General features: G+C 34.6%; 1 protein-coding gene across 7 annotated transcripts in view; it reads right to left on the bottom strand.

The window, feature by feature from the left end:
- The window catches only part of TSC22D2 (TSC22 domain family member 2), a 55,891-nt gene that overhangs the window by 28,230 nt on the left and 7,444 nt on the right, over positions 1 to 20,217 (bottom strand). For 3 of the 7 annotated variants that reach the window (XR_008523346.2, XR_008523347.2, XM_024244883.3), the window contains exon 2: positions 8,842 to 8,913. The exons of 3 other annotated variants lie outside the window; for them this stretch is intronic. Coding sequence is in view for 2 of the 4 variants with exons in the window: in XM_024244883.3 (XP_024100651.3) it covers positions 8,842 to 8,913 (72 nt within the window). In the remaining 2 variants the exon portion in view is untranslated. Of the gene's footprint in view, positions 1 to 3,340; positions 8,476 to 8,841; positions 8,914 to 20,217 lie in introns of those variants that run through there. One more of the 7 variants, XM_063722585.1, reaches the window with a different exon arrangement.

Here is a 20,217-nt window from a genome sequence, read left to right as displayed (position 1 = left end):
GTAAAATGTCTTCAAATTATACTATTTTTTCCAACTCAAAATAATTAAAAGCCCAATTTAATACATACATATAAAAATCACAGTACAGAAAGGGAAGTACATGAATATACTTCAATTTCTATTCTAAGGAACACATTAATATCCAAATGTTCTCCTACTCTTGCCACCCACCACCCCAACTCTGAGCAATAAAAGACCTCCCCTTATAAAACTTCACCAATTCTAGTAGTTGTTTCAGCTGGATTTTAGGCAGTACTCCCTTGCCTTTCCAATATTCCCAATAGCACAAACTAGCTAAGCAAGAACATTTTTTTTCTAGTATTTTATCCAAAACGTTAATACTGCATTTTTTGTAAATATTTAAATTTTAAATAATCCTTTAGGTGACTAATACAAGTACTCACATATTCAAACAAGACAGGAGGGGAAAAAGACAACTGTTTAATTAAGTATAATTGGTGAACCTATACTGGCTCTTCTAACAGGTTAAAAAATGGTTATGAAGGACATTATTGTAATAACTGACAGAATCTGAATATGCACTGTATATTCATATTTGATAACAGCACATTAATATAAGATACCCTGAATTTGGTAATTATATTGTTGGTAAGAGAATAATCTTCTTAGGAAACAAAAGCTGAAGTATGTGAAGTTAAATGGATATGGTATTTCCTATCTACTCTTTTTTTTTTTGAGACAGAGCCTCACTCTGTCACCCAGGCTGGAGTGCAGTGGCGCGACCTCGGCTCACTGCAAGCTCCGCTTCCTGAGTTCACGCCATTCTCCTGCTTCAGCCTCCCGAGTAGCTGGGACTATAGGTGCCTGCCACCACGCCTGGCTAATTTTTGTATTTTTAGTAGAGATGGGGTTTCACCTTGTTAGTGGTTCCTAAAATAATATGTTAGGATGATAAAGCAAATATGACAAAATGTTAACAAACACTGAATCTTGGTAAGAAGACTGAGTTCTTTGTACTATTCTTGTAATTTTTCTGTACATTTGAAATTATTTCAAATTAAAGATTCAGACATTTCTCTTCTTTTTGATTAGAAAATAATATCCTCAGAATGGTCTATTCTCTAAAACCAATCATCCTCTTCAGACTTCTTTCTGTTATCTAAATGCAGGTGGTATTGCCTAAGGTCCTGGCTTGACCCTTTACCCTACTCTAATCCTTGGCAACCTTGGCCTTTCCTAAAGCTTGAACTCTAATAAAACATTCTTAAATCTCAACTAGCTTTAATTTCTATACCAAGTTGCAAGTCTGCAGCCTCAGCTGCACCGCAAATATTTTCACCTTGACTTTGTACCAGCTTATCAACTCATCCAAAAAACAGCTAAAAACAAAAAACCTCATCACTACTTTCTCCTTCCCAAACTAATTCTTTCACTAATACTTTCTAACAGTACCAGCATTCCCTCAGTAAATTAGGTTTGGCACTTTGGAGTCCAGTTTGACTGCTCCCCTATCATGATCAATCAGTTGTAAAATCCTGTAATTCCTATCTCATCCCCATTGCCTAATTCAGGCTTCAGTACCTTTCTAGAATCTCTGTCTCTAATCTAACTGCCCTCCTCTCCTGTCTTCAAATGTTATACATCCACCAAATTTAACTTTATCCTTATCACATAAGCCCAGTACTTCCATAGCGGTGCACAGTATTTCCTCTAACTGGAATGTTCCCTTCCCCTCAGTTCTTTAGTTCTGCATGACCAAATTCTACCCACCTTTCAGTTTCCAACTCAAAAGCCACCTCCTGAAGAAGCTTTGACCAATCCCTCCTCCAGCTGTACTTGAGAGACATGAAGTGCTTACATTTTATATGAGTTATTACTTTCAATCATGTGATAATGTATTTACCATTTTCCATATTAAGACCAAGCTCACTGAAAGCAGTTACTAAATCTTATTGTTTCTTCTAGTATTTAATTACAGGAGAACAAACTTTTGCTGAGTCAAGTAATTGCAAACGTTCCTGATATTTTCCCTTAGCTTCATTCTGAGTTACTCTAAAAAAGTGAGATTTTTAAGGCTTTAGAGTCTTTTGGCTGGAAAAGGTGATCTAAAACCACTGAAGATGGTAACAGGAAAATGCCTTACATAGCAAGTAACTATAATTGGGGACAAACACGTATTGTTAAAGAGACTACTTTATAATATGACCAAGCATCTAATACTTTACTGAACTTCCCAAGTAGCTTTTCAGAACACTGTAGTCATGAGTTTCAAACAGTTTTAAGTGGCTTCTTTCATCTTCCATTAAAATCCCAATGACTTACCTTCACTACACTCTACATACAATTGTATTTCTTTCCTACACACTATTCTTATTTCCAGATCAACAAGAATTTGAATTGTATTTTGAGAGCATCAATTTCATAACCAAGCATGTGGCTTTTAAAAACTCGGAGGCCTGGTTTTTCCTATAGTCCTATGACTATGACCTAGACTGATGCCCATTTATATATATAGTCCATGATTTCTAAATGAAGTTAACCTTAAATTCTGCCAGTCAGTCTGTAATGTGTAGTTATTTTTCTCCATGAGTTACTCTACCTCCCCTTGGCACCTGGGTATGAAGAATTCACTAGTTTTTAAGATGCTGCTGAAATCATCAGCATGGTGATAACTGGTGCCTAGTTATTTGTGGGGCTTCATTTACCACCACTACCTATGGCAATTCTCATTTCCAAATAAGCTTACTGTCATTCATTTTCTTCTGAGGGAAGCTCCACTGGTTTCTCTATTCAGACCAACATTTACTGCCTCTGACATGGAATTCTTTCCTAAAAGAGCAGAATAGTTTGCTAGCCTTCCATTCCTTAAGCAAATACACAGCTCTTTAAGGTTTACTGATAATCAAAGCCAATAATGACAAAACAGAAGCAAAGGAGTTCAATTCCAATGCTTGTACTTACCTCTTTTCCATTTAGAAAAGTTGGGGAAATAAAACTCCAGAGTAGGCATTTTAAATGTAACTAAAATTAAATTTCACTTAAAATCAGCATCCCTGGTTAACAGACAGGAAGATAGTTTTATTATTTCTAGTGATGGCAAGACCATTTCCCAAGGGATCTGTTTACTTTTAAGTAAGCTCACTCAGGCCTGCCTGTTGAAATACCCCTGGATATGCAAGTAGAGTATAAAGAAATTTGGTTTTCTAGTTAGTTTTGTATTTAGAACAACTGTTCTGTAGAAATGGAGTACAACAGATTAGTCACCATCATTTCCTACTCTAGTTCTAGAAATATCACCTAAAATCACATTAGTTTTTGTGGCAGCGCTGTCACTAGCTAACCAATTCTACAAAATGCCATTAACACACGTATCTAAGTATGTTTTTTTTTTTTACTATACCTAGTCAACCTAGGTTTCAACTTCCCTGAATTTACATATAAGTTCTTCTAATTTCTTGATTTCTGTATTTGTTTCAGTTAAATTTATAAATGCTGTCATCCACAATGGCTATCACTTCCTTGATTTAATGTCATCTGAACATAACCATACCCTGAGGTTTCCATCTAAATCAGGGATCCCAAAATCCCTGTTTTAGAGGGAATATATAAAGCTTTCATCCTCTAGGTACCAGTGATTACCTGCCCCTCCTACCCTGGGCCTGCCCCATCCCCCACTTAAGAACTACAAATTAAACTACTGGTGAAAACATTTATATACATGATACGAAAGAGTCCTGTGAGAATAGCAACTGTAGTAAGCACTGCAGAAAAGGTGGAAATTTGTAGGCAATCTTAGTTAACTGACTCTCCACACCAATAAGACCAGACTTGCTACTCCCTATGTTCAATAAAGGAACAGTACTATGTTACAAATTAAAATGGAAGACATAATGACTAGACACAATGTGGAATCCTGAATTGGATCCTGGAACAGAAAAAGGACACTTACAAAAGTGGCAAACTTGGTAAAATTAAAATAAGATCTGTAGTTTAGTTAATAGTATTCTATCAATGTTAACTTCCTAACTTTGATAATTGTACTAAGGTTGTACAACATGTTAACATTAAGGGAAGCTAGGTAAAGCACATACAAGAAACCTCAGCACTATTTTTGCAACTTTAAATCTAAAATTATTTCAGATTAAAAAGTAAAATAAAAGGAAGGAAGGAGAGGAAGAGAAGAAGGAAGGAAGGAGGAAATGAAGGAAGGAAAGAGGGAGGGAGGGAGGAAGAATAAAAGGCAACAATCATTAAAAAGCTATACTCTAATTTTTAGCTTCTTGGACTATCTTCTACTAGATGTCTTTTAGTGGAATAGGTTGAAATATAATCAGATAATAAATTATGTAAGTACTAGGTACAAATTAGTAAGGAATATATTGGGGTTGGTCACAAAATGGTTCAGGTACATATCCTCAAGATACTTATGCATAATCTCTAGGAGAGAACATTTAACCAACATCAATCTCCAACAAATAAGCTACTTGAATGATTCTTTAAAATTATATAGTCCATATCTACAACTATGCAGAACCATACAGATGAATCTCAAATACAATACTGGATGAAAGAGGTCAGACACAGAACACATAATGTATGGTCCTACATATATAACACATTAGAAATTAGGATTGGGAGGGGAAGTGACTGATGGGGGGGCATGAAGAGGACATGAAAGGGGCTTATAATATTCTATGTACTGATCTGGGTGCTGGCTACACAGGTGTGTTCAATTTGAGCTATACATTTATGAATGGTGCACTTTTCCGATACAAATTATACTTCAATAAAAAAATTTTACAAGTCCTATCACCAAGCATTCAAAAACTAGATGAGCTAAGTTGTACAACTTGAGTTTTACCATTTGGGATAACAAATACTGGTGGATGTTAATGATGGACCCAAGATTCTTAGAGATTAGCAAAACAAAATAAATTGTCTCATATGGTACTAATGGTATTTACGACATAAACAGCTTAGTTCTACTTTATTCCTAGCTTCAAAAAAAAAATCTCATAGGGAACAATGATAGGAAATACTGGAAGGCGTTCCCTACACAAAATACTTGAGGCTATTTAAATAAGAAGACTTTTTTTAATCCAATAATTTTAAAATTAGAGGTAATAAGTGAATAATCACTGTAGAAAACAATTTGAGAGATCATCAATTATCTAGTAAAAAAATTTAGGATAAACTTACTAGACTTTCATTTTAAGTTAATAACCCATGTCTACTACTTTACTTACTAACTTCTCTCTAAATTCTGGTGCTATCATAAGGACAGAGAAGCAGACTCAAGGGGATGTACACCTAGCACTGTTCTCTCACTTGTTTTAACTACATTTATGCATTTCTTAATGAAGACAAAAGCCCCGCAAGTGCTTATCAACGAGGTTAAAGCCTTACAAGCTACCTGATTTCTTCCCTTAGTCTAGCTGAAGTTTCCTCCCCTTAGTACTCCTTTACTTTAGTGACCTGGTATTTAGAAGAGGGTAAAACTGTTTGCTATAAACCCTTACGCTGAGCTTTTGTAAACAAAGGACTCCCAATGACAACCTGCTTGCTGCTCCCCAGTGATCATCAGGATAGGTTTCTAAACTAATTCTGCCAATTTAACAAAGCAATGCCAAGTATTAACTTTGGAAAACTGTTCTTTACAAAATAGGAAGTCAAATTTTAAAGTTACTATTCTGAAATGCCAACAGGCTAGGATCTCAGGAGAAATTAACTCCTCCATAGTAAGATAATCTCCCAGAAAGCTAACTATGGAAGTTATAGTACTTATTTTAATAAAGAGTCAACTCAAAACAGTCTGGGCTACTGAAGAAAGGGTTGGATTATTTTTGAGTTATCAGTATCTACTCTCCCTACGTTTGAAGATGGTTTCAGCTGATTGATTCCCTGAGGGCTCTGCAAATGGCAAACAGAGAAGACAGAAACCATGATGGCACCTACAGAAAAAGGGAAAGGAAGGCTTGAGGGTAGCTTCAATTTTAGTACAACTGAGTAAAGCACTAGATATAAATGGAAGGAGAAATATCTAAATATAGGCAGAGGCAGGCTGCTTGGTGAAAAGTCTATTAATTTGCCAATTCTAATTTAAATATGGAAGGAAACAAAGGGGCCATTAGAGAACTTTAAGTAAATATGAGAAAGGTATATTAGTTACTTACATTTTGATTAAAAGATATTCTACTAAACTGAAAGATTCCTGGGGAAAAAAGGAGATTCTTGTCTTTCTAGTTAGGCAAAAGCAAACTAGGGATATTCAGCTATTTAGGGTAGGTCTACTGAAAATGGGCACTTAAAAGCTGCCCCTACTGAAAACGATTTCCAACATTTCATAAATAGGAGCCTAAAATTTGTTATCTAGTAACAGCGAGACAAATTTATGCCTCAAAATAAATAGATCATGTAGAAGATAACGTTAGGGACTTGCAGTCCCTTAAACTTCCAAACATCTCTCTTTTTCTTTTTGAGACGGAGTTTCGCTCTTGTCACCCAGGTTGGAGTGCAATAGCGCAATCTCAGCTCACTGCAACCTCTGCTTCCCAGGTTTAAGCAATTCTCCTGCCTTGGCCTCCCGAGTAGCTGGGATTACAGGCGCGTGCCACCATACCCAGCTAATTTTTGTACTTTTAGTAGAGATGGGATTTCACCATGTTGACCAGGCTGGTCTCAAACTTCTGACCTCAGGTGATCCACCTGCCTCAGCCTCCCAAAGTGCTGGGATTACAGGCGTGAGCCACTGCGCCCAGTCAACATCTCTCTTTAATAGGAGAATCACCCCTGCCAAATACCTATTTGCCAAATTAGTAGTAAAATAAAAAAAAATCCTAAATTTATAATAGTAAAAATGAACAATGTGATTTGGTGATGTCCAAAACAAACAAGGTCAGAAGTCATATTTAATATTTTTTAAAGCTTAACACACACAAATCTTCAACCCATTCGGAATAAACGGTCTCACGATACTTTATTAGCTGATATACCTGTCAGCAATTCTGTAGATAGTTGCCAACTGAAAGTGTAGATTATTAAAACTAATAAAGTTAGCCATGATTGCTCCTCTCAATGGAAAATTTAATAAGCTAGTTGAAAAGTTAAAAGAAAGCCACTAGTCAGTTTCCACTGGGTTGGGCTTGTCACCTTAGTACCAACAAGGCCAATTTACAGTGAAGAATGGCTTATCTGATTATATTTTGATTTTATTATATTTTGGCATTAACACACTACAGACAAATATCCACTAACTTCTTTGGCTCTGAACAACAGGCTCCAACGAGGAGAGAAAATAAATATTTTCAACCCATGAGAAACCACAGATATGCAACTTGCCTCATTTCTGATACCTTAAAAGTTTCAGGTATCTAAAAAAGAAAACATATAAGGAGTATTTAGCTGTAACAACAAATGATGTACAGGCAACTTCTATGGTTGTTTTATTATGAAACAAAATAAACCTTTCAATATTAGATTCAAATTATCAAAAATATAGCTCAAACCTTTCTACACTGATAAAAATAATACATATCATTCATATCGACATCATGACAGCTCAAAGTTAGCTATTTGAAATAAATCATCATACTTTTGAAAGCTACTCTTATTACATTTCTAAATAGAGTGCTATTTTTCCTTTTTCTAAGGGAAACTATAAAGCATACCCCAAAGTACTCACATTCTGGCTACATTTGGAAAACTATTTGAATGATTAAACCTTCATGTTTATTTCATCTCACAATTTACATTTATGTATTAATTTAAATGGCTAGAGAACTATTTAAAAATTTATTTTATAAACATGGTACTACAAATTTTAAAACTTCCTGTTCTAAAAGTAACTATTTAAAAACATTTCTGGAACACACCATCAAAAAGATACTGTTAGAAAATTTCTCTAGAGTGACACACACAAGCAAATCAAGCCGAAGAATTAAGACTGTTTTAGCATTTCTAGGCAATGTGTATCATGTCTTAATATGACATGTACATGCACTTAGCAATACTCTTTTCTAATGAAAGAGATGGAGTTGAGTTCATGAGTGTTATCCAAAACTATGCCAGAAGACACAAATGCGTTGCCAGGCAGAGTTAAAAGAATCTAACGAGCTTTGTGTGAATTTTAAAAACATTGTTTGAACTCAACTTCTATTAATTAAACACAAAATGATGGAGTGCTAATATTCAGCAAAACAACTGAACAGAGCATACACTACTTAAAATGTGTGTTAAGCAGAAAGATAAACCAAAGTATCTTTTGCCATAAAAGAACTCCAAGACTTCATTCTGTATTTTTAAAAGTTAACAGTAAAATCTATACAACATTTCTGTAAGAAAGCAAACTGTTTTAGGGGCTTACAAATCAGTAATGCAGACCTAGTGAATTCTAGCAAACAAACTTGAAGTTAAAGTTTCTTGCCAAAAATTAAACAATGATTACTTTGATACCTTGGTCTTGTTCCTCCTCCAATTTCATAATTTGAAATAACATTTTGCTTTGAATCACTATGGCTTTTACAGGAAAAAAAAAAACATAAAATAGCACAAAAATTAAAATATAGTTTATTTTATAGAATATGCATTTGCATTAAAATACACTGGGGAAGTGACTATTTCATATGAAAAATTCAACACAATATGAACCCTTCAAAAATATAGATATACTTAAAGTACACAGGATGCAGAAAAGTATGTTTATTTTCTATATAAAATAGAGATTGTCCTTTTGGTTTATTTTGCTGCTTTGTCCCATGCTAGATACCACGTGATTCCCCCCCTAAAATAACAAAGATCAGTTTTAATGAGAAACCAGTACAGTGCAAAGCAATTCATGCATACAGTTTTGCATGTATGCATTCCATATGTAAGTATTCATACCTATCCCAGAGGCTCTTTGATTCCTGTAACGTGTTCAAATGGAACGCTTGGTAGAAAGCAGTTGAAGGATTCCTGTGAGATCCGAGAATCAAATGGAAATGAGGTTGAGAACGTACAGTATAATCACTACTTTTCAAAAGAAGATGGAAGATTTTAGATTTCTAATACAGTGCAACTTTTAATAATAAAAAGATTAAAAAACCACATAAGTTTGCTTAAAACAACACTTTAAAAGAAATTAAAAACTGGACAAAATCCAGCAGACTTCAACAGTAATTCAGGATCACAGTTATAAAATAAAGAGGTAATGCAGATGAAACTAAATACTAAGTAGCATCCAATTTTGTGTGTGTGTGCATATAAATGTGACTAATTCATAGCCTAATCAACACTCTTCTGTATCAAATGCCTTTATAAATATCTATCTTGTTTAGCAGTTTAACAAGGCTGTTCTTAGGTATTCATATAAAGTAAGTTACACTCTATCTTCACAAAGTAAAAACTTTTCTTAGGCTCTGTTAAAAGTAGCAAAGGTTTGATTAACAATGAAGAATTCTTTCCTGGGTTGGACTTGACACATTTCCACCTTCAAAATCCATTTATTTATATGTGTTTTTTTCTCGTCTAGGGCAAAAAATGGCGCTGCAATTGTTTGGCAGCTTTCTGATTCTAGCATTGGTACAGTGTCATTTTAGGGGGTAAAAGCCTATTTATCATAATTATCTTTCATTTCTACCATTCCCTAGGGCTTTCACCATAGACTCTTAACTGATGGGCTCTTCTGGACTATCTCCCAGTATGTATGATTCACCTCATATCTAGGGACTGGTTCCACGGGGATTTAAACTTTTGACAAACCTGTTCCCTCCTCCTCAGCAACTTCTATAGTCTCCCCCACCTTCAACCTGTACGTCTGGAAGCTAAAAAAACTTTGCCACATAACTTTTAAAATTCTTAGCCCATGCTGTAGCAGAACAGCAGCAGTTAAGAATGTGTTTATTAGGTACCACACACTATCCTAAGTGCTTTACACTCACTAACTAAATTCTGACAACAGCCCTAAGAGGTAGGCACCCTTATTATTCCCATCTCATAGAGGAGAAAACTGGGTCAGATAGAAGTAACTTGCCTTACATCACTGAGCTAGTAGGTGGCAATCTAATTCTAGAGTTTATGCTCTTAAACCACTACACTAAACACATAGCAGTATTAAAGTTTGACCTCTTTAAGTCTGTCTCTTTATCTGTTAACTGGTTACATTACTACCTAGCTTTGCAGGCTAAAGAACTGAGACTAAATGTAAAGTTCCTGGCATACAGTGAATCATTAATAGCATTATTTTAATCTACAAAATGAGGTTTAGATACAACATGGCAATTCTGGGGTCCTATTAAGAGCCTTAAAGTCTGTGCAGAATTATTAGTACAATAAAAAAAAAATGACTTCCAAGATGCCAGAGAATCACCAAAGTAACTGTCTGATTAATTAGGAGACTAATATGTGTATTTCTCATTGCTTGCCCTACTTCAACTCCTTTCTATTCTTTTAACCATTTCTCTGCTTTTCTCCTAACTAGGTCTAAGACAATCGAAGGCACTGATTAGACCTGCTAATAACAAGAAAAGCTTAAGAGGCTTCTTCTAACTACTGTTTATTTAACGGCTTACATCCTCTTAAGATGTATTTGTCAGGCCACTTTTTTCGCTGTACTTAGAAGTCAGTCTGCCAAATCAAATGAAAACTAACTGAACCAATTGAACATTCAATCTGTTTTTTTTTTTTTTTGGTTGTTGTTTCTTTTTATTTTATAAAAAAATAGGCTTGCCCAGGAACATATGGGAACTAGTTTGCTATCCTCAAAGGTCTGTTTGGAGACCTCCAGTTTAAATGGAGTGACTCAAAGAGGAAGGCAGTATATACAAAAGAATACGAAAGAATATCTTGGATGTTATTCTGCAAGTCTACAATTCAAAATTCATTAAAGAGTACTCACAATATATTTATAAGAATGATATTCTTTAAAAGAACTTTATTATTTATTTATTTTTTGGAGACAGAGTTTCACTCTTGTCCCTCAGGCTGGAGTGCAATGGCGCAATCACGGCTCACTGCAACCTCTACCTCCTGGGTCAAACGATCCTCCCGCCTCAGCCTCCCAAGTAGCTGGGATTACAGGCTCCCACCACCACGCCCAGCTAATTTTTGGTATTTTTAGTAGAGATGGGGTTTCACCATGTTGGCCAGGCTGGTCTCAAACTCCTGACTTCAGGTGATCTGCCCGCCTCAGCCTACCAAAGTGCTGGGATTACAAGCATGAGCCACCACACCTGGCCTCTTTAAAAGACCTTTAGATCCTCTGACTTTGAAAATACAAATATTTAATTTGAATCAAATTCATTTTCTAGGTACACTGGTTCCAAATGAAGTCATATCACTTGTTATAAAATTCCAGCAGTTTTACAGAATAGTGAAATATCTCTTAAGTAAAATGTAAAAGTGAAAAACAAACATATTTGTAGTTAGTAGTAAATACTGGGATGTGGAAAGAACCTGTGAAATAAAATACTGTATAAATGGATCTAAAGTTTTTAGCACATATTAGAATACACTTAATTTGCAAAAGCTAACAATTAACAATCACTCTTTCTACACACATTCAAAGTGAAGAAGCCACAGTACATGGTTTTCTATAGTACACAGTTACACAATCTATGTACTACATAAAACTTTGTAAACAGTCTAGATTTTAAGGGTAAAAATTTAGATAGTCTTATAAGCTATGAAATTTTGTTTCTGGGATACTATAACTGGGAGGTTATCCATAAACTGAGGGGTTTGTAGCAAACAGCAACAATAATTAGTCTCCAAACACTGACTAACAGATTAAAGGAGTCAAGTCTGTGAAATCACTGATCAAGGAAGTAGAAGGGAAAAGAGCCATTTGTAAAGATTGAAGGGCTTGATCATCAGAGAGACTTCTATTTTGGAATGGCATAAAATTGAGATTAAGAGCCCAAGGAAAAGGCTGTTAATGGGATCATTTCAAGGTTACAGTCCATGAAACCTGAAAGCATGAAGAAGCAACTGAAACTAAAAATTTTATTAGAAAGAAATACTTTTTATGCAGCTGTGGTCACAAATTCTCTTCCACTCAAGAAGTAAAATTTGAAACCAGCTTTCTAACAATTTATTTGATATTAATATAAACTACCATTCTAAATATAGAGCCAACGAAGCAATTCTAGGAAGACTAACATGTGGTTTACACTGTACTTCAGCCACCTAAACAAAAATGCTGTTTTCCTATTTGTAAACATTCTTCCACATCACTGAACAAAATACATTCTTTTCTCCCTGAATTTATATACTCAATAGTCCATCACATTAATTTCCAAGTATGTGAAAATACTACATCAGAAAATGACTCAAAGCATTTGGCATGTCTACCTGTTTTTGCAACAGGTAACTAAGTACCTTTGTAGGGTAACTAAGTACAACAGGGAGAAAAACACACAAACATTCCATACCTCAAAACTAAGCTACAAAAATTGTCAAAGCTTAAAGCATAAGGTACTTGAGCACTCAACAAACACCTCTTTCTCTTAATCTATGCCAAAATTCGACTTCAGAGATCTCTAAATAGAAACCAGGGACATACAATATGAAGAATATCAACAAGCACCATCTCCAGTATTATTATCTGGGGAATTTAAATGATTAAAAATATCCTTTAGGTAAAGGGTTACAACACAACAAATCAGTGGCTATGGTAGCTCTTCCTTCTTCCTAACTTATTGTCTGCCAAGTAATAAAACAAACTTCTAACTCTGGGAATATTCAAAAGCACTGGCTTTAGGTTAAAGGTCTGAATATGAGTCTATGCTTTGTCACCCAATACCTAGGTGACTCAAATTTTAAGAGTCTCAGTTTCCTTAATCCATAAGAAAGGGGGAAGGGAAGAAACCACTTTCTTACAAATTGTTGGAAAGATCAAATGAAAGTCTATATACACAGGACCTGACACAAGTAAGCTTGCTTTGTGTTTAATATAAGGTTAATTTCCAAATTATGCTGCCTATAAATCAAATTTTGGTAGAGTATCTCAACATGTACCAAACGTTCTGACATTATCAAGGTAATATTAAGGGAAACAGAATACTTAAACTTAGAGCTAGGTGTACCAAAATATTTAGCACATTTCATTAGATAAGAATTCCGATTTTTGGGACTCAGTGCTCCAAAGGTATTCCCTTAACACAACTTTATCATAAGATTATAATTTAAAATGCAATAATCACTAAAAGGATACTGAAATCGTTTCAAGATATATATTATTTTAATAATAAAAGCTTCAAGAAACACCTTTAACAGCAACTTACTATAAAAATCTAAATTTCTTACCATGACATTTAAGTCTTTCACTCTGGTTCTTGTCAAATTAATATTATTTTCCAAATGATAGATTCTCACTCTTTCACATCATTATACAAACTGCCTTTTACCTCTGCTTGGAAAACTATCCCCTTCTCTTCCTAGTGACCTAATCTGAACGACCATTTTAAGATTTAGTTTAAGAGTTAGCCTCAAAAGAATGTACAAGTAATAATGGGTTACTTCTAAGGACAAACAGGGTGGCTGGAGGACAGAGGTAGCTGAGAGGCTTTTGATTTTACTCTTTTATGTATTTTGAGTTTTGAACTATATAAATACCTATGCAGAGAATAATTTTTAAATAGAAGTCAGTCTACTACCCTCCCAATCCCAATCTGATCTGATGTCTCAAATTGTTCCCATTAGCACCTTATATTACTCCATCACCACCTACAATGTATGTCAAAGTATACATCTGATCATCATTTTCATGATGATGAAAATGCCTGAGATCTAGGAGGGCAGGATAGTCTCATATTTGTATTCCAGTGCTCACTACTCGCAGAGCATCATGAAAGCTGAATGACTGATAAGCTGTTTTAAATGTTTTCTTGAGCAATCAACCTACTTAATGAGTATTTACAAACTTCATTTATTGCCACATAATAGTCAAGTGGCAGGAAAGGGGTAAAAAGAAGAAAGTTTAAGTTTGCAGTTCTCTCATGAAGCACACTTGAATGTATGGTCTCATATACATAAGGCTGGAAGGAATCTTAAAATTTGACAAAGTCTCGGAAAAACAGACAAGTGAAATGACTTGACCAAAGAAACCAGCTAAATGATAGAAGAGCCAGGACTGGAACACAATTCCCTATACCTCTTACAACATCATGACTCCTCTAGACTAAACATCATCTCCTTTTTTCTGACTACATCCATACCATACAATTACGCTTTCATACTAAAATGGAAGATTCTTGGTATGATTTATAACATGTAAAGGGGTGATCTGGGAGAGCAGTTTGGAAACTAAAATATGAACATTTCTGTGATGTACGTTTGCCACATATATTATGTTACAGACTGTTCAAATTACTTGCATACATCATTTAATCCCTTAAAACTCTCCCAGGTAGGTACAATCCCCATTTTTCATAAGAGGAAAGAAGGCATCTACACCAACCAGCTCAAGGTCAAATGTAGCAGTTAGATTTTAGCCCCGGTATGTCTGACTCTACTGTCTCTGTAATGGTCATTCATATATGTTAACACATAATTAAACACGCTATTGGTTTTATTTGATCAAAACAGCTCCTCCCTCCTTTGTTTTGTCTTCAAAGACTAGGTAGACGGTATACCAAGCAAAGATTTGTTTTGCTTTAACATATAAAACCACTTGATAAAAACTAAATACTAACTCTACTTTAGAAACTAGCGGGCTTTACACTTACCTTTGGGAATCCTTTATTCAGATTAAATCATATACTTGTGTAATAATGAAGATGAACAGCCTAAAACTAACATTTAAAACTATGCCATCATTATTTACAATAACTGACACATTAATCACAAACTCCATCTTCTACAAAGCAATATTCTTTAGACAAATTTTAGTAAAGCCTTATGGGAAAAGAAGCTTTAAGTAATTTAACATTTAGACTACTTATTTGTCTTGCCTACCCTAATAACAGGTATATGTCCCAGGCAAACACTAATAAAATTAATGCAATTACCTGCAGAATTTTCACTAACATCACAAATAAATGTACAACTTAAAAGGAAGGAAGCACTTTTTCTTTTTAAACAAAAATTAGCATGGGTACAAAGGAATCAAACTAAATACTAAATACTAATTATTTAAGTCTGATTTGAGGCTTTAAATTTGAGATAAGCAATCTAGATGAAATTTAATTCACCTGATTTAAGAGCAGAAATCATGCAATACTTTCATACAGGAAACAATCCATCAATATACCTTGAATACTAACCCAAATTTGAAGAGTATACCTCAAAGTATACTTACTAAAGTCATGGAATAATGTATAGGAATGGTGCAAATTGGCTACTGTTCCTACCTTTTTATGAGGGACACCCAGTTTTTGCCCTAAGCAATGCCAGATTAAGAATATAACAAATATTGAGTAATTTGATATGTTCAAGAATTGCTGTGGGAAAGACATTATACCAATGATTCAGGTATACATATTCTTTGTGGACTCAATAAAATACCATCGAAAATAGTAGCCTCAAATCACAAGCCCATTGGTTTAGTATAAAGAAAAACCATACACTTAAATAATTTATTCTAATTTAGGAGTTTTGCTACACATACCTCTTTAATATGATTAATATTTCTTACTAAAAATCTGCTTTTCCAATTAAGGAATTACTTAGGGAATATCATTCAGGCTATGTTTAACCAGACATACCTGCTTTTGTAAGGCCTCTCCTTCCTCATACTTTAAGTATTTAAAGAGTAATGCAATTAAGAAATAAACGGAATCTTCAGAAAAGGAAATACATACTGGACTAAAACAATTCCTCAAAGAAAGAATTAGAACACCGTTCCTCAGTATTCACAAGTGTTCCTATTTCTTTTGAGACTATATTTCATACCACTCCACTGTATTTTCTTCCATTTTGGTTATCTGCTATCATTCTATACTTCCCCTCCCCCAACTCCTGACATTTTAGGAAAAGAAGGTCAGATTCCTTTTATACTTTCCTAACTACCATTCCTCTATTAGGAAACAGATTTACTTGGGTTTCTTTACACTTGATTGGTAGGGCTGCTATTTGTTCATAACTGCTTCTGATCTTTTCTGGTGCAGAGAAAGACAGACTCCCATTCCTAATTGGGAAGTACCAGATTCATAGATCCAGTACCATATTTCACTATTTCCAAATTAGTGCTATCAGAATTATCTCTTTTCTTTTTACAGACAGGGTCTTGCTGTGTGGCCCAGGCTTCAGTGCAATATTATAACATAGCTCACTGCATAGCTCCTGGGCTCAAGCGATCCTCCTCCTACAGCCTCCCCAAGTAGCTAAGACTATAGGTGTGGGCCTCCAGACCTGGCTAATTTTTAAATGTTTTGTAGAGACAAGGCCTTGCTATGTTGCCCAGGCTGGTCTCAAACTCCCGGCATCAAGCAATCCTCTGACCTTGGTCTCCCAAAGTGCTGGTATTACAAGGCATGAGCTACTGCTCCTGGCCCAGGATTCTTAAATAACAAATTAATTGTCATTATATTTATTCTCAGGAAGTAGAGGACATATATACCCCTACCACCAGTCCTATATAAAATGACTTCTCATAAAGGAGATTTAGTTCAGGGGTTGTGATCTCCTAAAGAGAAAAAACAAGTGTTACTAAAATAGTTAGTTGGAATCTGTATTATTCACACACATATAAGCCATCATGTTTTCTAAAAAAATTTACCAATGTTTGGCCTATATGATTTAGTGCACATAAAATTTTATACAGTATGTGTCACTGTGAATATAAAAGGCCACACTCCTACAGATATAGCTCATGGTTTAGGAATTTCGGGTAGTTTGGAAAATCGTACGCCTTTTTGGAAATCTGTCATTTCTTTTATTTCAAGCCACGTTTATGAATAAAGTATGTTTTAGTAATCCATGTGGTATCCATCAGTAATCCCTGATGAATACATCAATATCAGTTTTTATACTAAATAATATCACATATATGATTTTACATTTTAATTACTAACTCCTCAGTAAGAACACTCTTAAATGTGTAGACAGGCATAGAATAGTATCTAGTATGTGATTTACACATCAACTGTAAACCTACAAGAGCAAAATTACCTTCAGAATTTAACAGATAAATGTCAGCTTCCAAGAAACAGAGATTCAAGTAAGAAATTTCCATCTTTAGAGACTTCAATTCAGTGAGACTTTCATACACCCGAGGTCAAAGACTGAGACAGTTCTGCCTCCTGGTATACATTTACTTAATCCTCTCACTTAAACTTCAAGTAAAAAAAGCAGCAGAATTTTGTTTAAAATATATATAAATGTACAAACAAAATGTGTATTTATGGCACATACCAGGACACACCACTTAACATTCACAATGTATAATACTTTATCAGTGGTCATTAGCAAACCACACAAATAAAACCATTAACAAGACATAGAAATATCTGCCACCAAAGGAACCTTAGAATCAGGTTTTCAACAGTCTTTTGGCCACAGATGACAGCTCACAATTGCAGCCATTCATAAGAGTTCCTGGAATGCGGCCTACAGAGTTCACATTGGTCGGCTATCTATGGAAAGTGATCTGTACTGTGTTCCTTTTCCAAAAGGGCCAGTAATATTTTGCACCTCCTCTCATTTACAGGAGACTGTTAAGTGTGTATGTAGTTTAAACAAGTTTTGTAAAGTCCACTATAAAAGTAGCTACATATTGAAGAACTGTATTTTCAACCATCACATCCACCAGTTTACACAAAATCAATTTGAAGAGTCTCAACAACTGACCATAAACCTTTCTAATGAAAATGGCCAGAAAGATAAACTTTATGGTAATTAATAATGTAGAGTCAATAGGCAATGCTAACTGAGAACTTTTTGCATATACAACCATCAGCCTTTTAAAGGTGTGATAATATTAAGATGTATTACTATAAGGCCTGGTTCTTTAATTATAAATGATCTCAAAATTAAGCCAATTATAGAACTTTGTATTAGGTAATGGAACCAAAATCTCAAGATAGAGTTTTCAATGTATCAACCTAAACCACCTCAATCTTTTTGTTAATTTCCCATTTTCCCTTCTTTTCTCAAAGAAATAGACTGTTTACTAAAGTCCTAATTTTTTTTAAGAAAAGCATACATCTTATTTACAAATATTTCCTTAGGATCTGAAATTTGTCAAACTACTTCCAAAGTTTAAATCATAATTACTCAAGACCTCTCACTCCAGTTGGTTTTATTTCAAATTTGAAAATATGCAGATTTTAAGGCGGCAACCCAAAATCACATTAAAATTAAAATTTTCAGTTAAGATAGTAGTCTCCTCAAAAGTACTCATCTCAGTAATTTAAACATATGCCTGGAAAACTGTTATTTAATTTCAAACACAAAATTTTAAAATACCCTGTTCTTTTTTTTTTTTTTTTACCAAAGCTTTCTATTAAAACAAAACAAAACAAAACAAAAAACCCAACTATTTCTACCTAATGGATTTATTCCTTCACCAGGTATGTTGGACCAGTGACAAAACAGTCAAATGTGTAAGATTACATCTCGGAAACTAGCATGTCAAGTTAAAAACCAATGAAAGACTGTAACAAAAATCAGAAATGAACATTTGGTAAGCAATGTAGATTTTAAATGATTGGGGCAAGGGAGGGAAGTGTCATGTTTAAAATAGGACTGCAGGTGCATCAAAACCCATGCACTGAAATTAACTGTTGCAATTGATAAGAACACTGATACAGTAGTATCTGTAGTTCAACCATTCACAAATTTGGAAATGAGATTTTTCAGATTACCAACTCTTAATACAGTAAGAGGAAAAAATAAATGCATTTTTGATGTCATAACCTAAAGAATACATTTCAGTTTCCATCTATCAATAGAACTCTCTGCTTCATGCCTTATCGTACTAAAAGTTCTGAGGAATCTAAGCATGTATGCTGTAAACTGAGACAGGTGTGCAGAGGAGGGAAAATGTAATCTGCATTCTTGGGTGGAGGGGTGTGTGTCTGTATAGAAAGCGGGGTAGGTCAGGAAACCAGTCATCATTTCTTGAAGAGATATGGGCAGTATACAGGAACAGAGGAAAGCAAAAGGTTATTTGCCAACTTATCAGGAAAAAATTGGCTTGTGGCAGCTAGAAAAGGGAAGATGCCTGTTGATTATTACCAAAGTTGAAAAAATAAACTCAATCTGTGTTACAGGTGTGTCCCTGTGTGTGACAATTGGAGCAACTATAAAAGTAGAGGGATTTTTCTGAGTGGCTTGTGGAGTCAGTTTACTTGGTAGTCCCATACACACAAAATTTCTCAATGACTAGCTAGCTGAGCTCACTTATGGACACGTGGTATTCTCTAAGCGTTCTCAAGTGAAGAAAGACTCCCCACAAGCAAGTCACCTACAAAAAAAGATGAACTTTAAATTACAAAAAGCAGAGAAGATGAATGAATTTCAGTCAGTGAGTATTTTTCAAACCAACAGAAGTATATAACAAAAATACAACGCTAATTAGAAATGGGAGGTTAAGAAATGTGAAGGAACTCAGAAGAAACCATAGGAAGAGAAAGCTTTAACATATATGTCATTGTATTCTTCCACATACTAATTATTCTGGAAATCCATAATATTAGTTTGTATCTTTTAAAAACACCTAAAATTAGCCTCTCGCTAAACAAAAACCCCAGCAAAGAAATGTCGAACTGTGAAATTCCTGAAACTTTTTCTATAATTTTTAAATATAATTTTAAAACATTGCGACAAGTCAGCTTTTAAAAATTTGCAATATGTACGTCAAATTTACATGTGACATCTCCTCAAAACCACAAAAATCCTCACTAAACCATAACCAAACAACAGCTGTTGTGGCACTGGTGTAGCAATACACCAATTCTTATTTAGGCCATTAAAAAAAGCATCCCTAAATACAGGGAGCCAATTATTAACATTTACACTTTTATTATAAAATTACTCTTAATTTCAAGAACTATAGCTTTCACTACAGTTAAAGGATCGATCTCAACCTCCCTTTCCTATAGTAAATAGACTGATGGAAGGTAAGAACATCTTTCCAGTACATTTTTTGCTTAACAACAAAAAAATAGTATCTTAGAGAAGTCCCTGGGAAGACTCATGACCTTGTACCTCCTTTAATCAAAAGGCTGAACTAAGTATGATCTTCAAAGCCGGATTTGACATTTCACCATTATGTCTCCAGCCTTTCCAGATACACTGGAGAAGATTCCTTACATGGATTTTTTTTTTCACTAGAGGGCC

The sequence above is a fragment of the Pongo abelii genome, chromosome 2 (genome assembly GCF_028885655.2).
Source record: "Pongo abelii isolate AG06213 chromosome 2, NHGRI_mPonAbe1-v2.0_pri, whole genome shotgun sequence".
NCBI classification, from domain to species: Eukaryota; Metazoa; Chordata; class Mammalia; order Primates; family Hominidae; genus Pongo; species Pongo abelii.
Note: the sequence above shows the minus strand (reverse complement) of the source record. Positions and strands in the feature narration are given on the sequence as shown.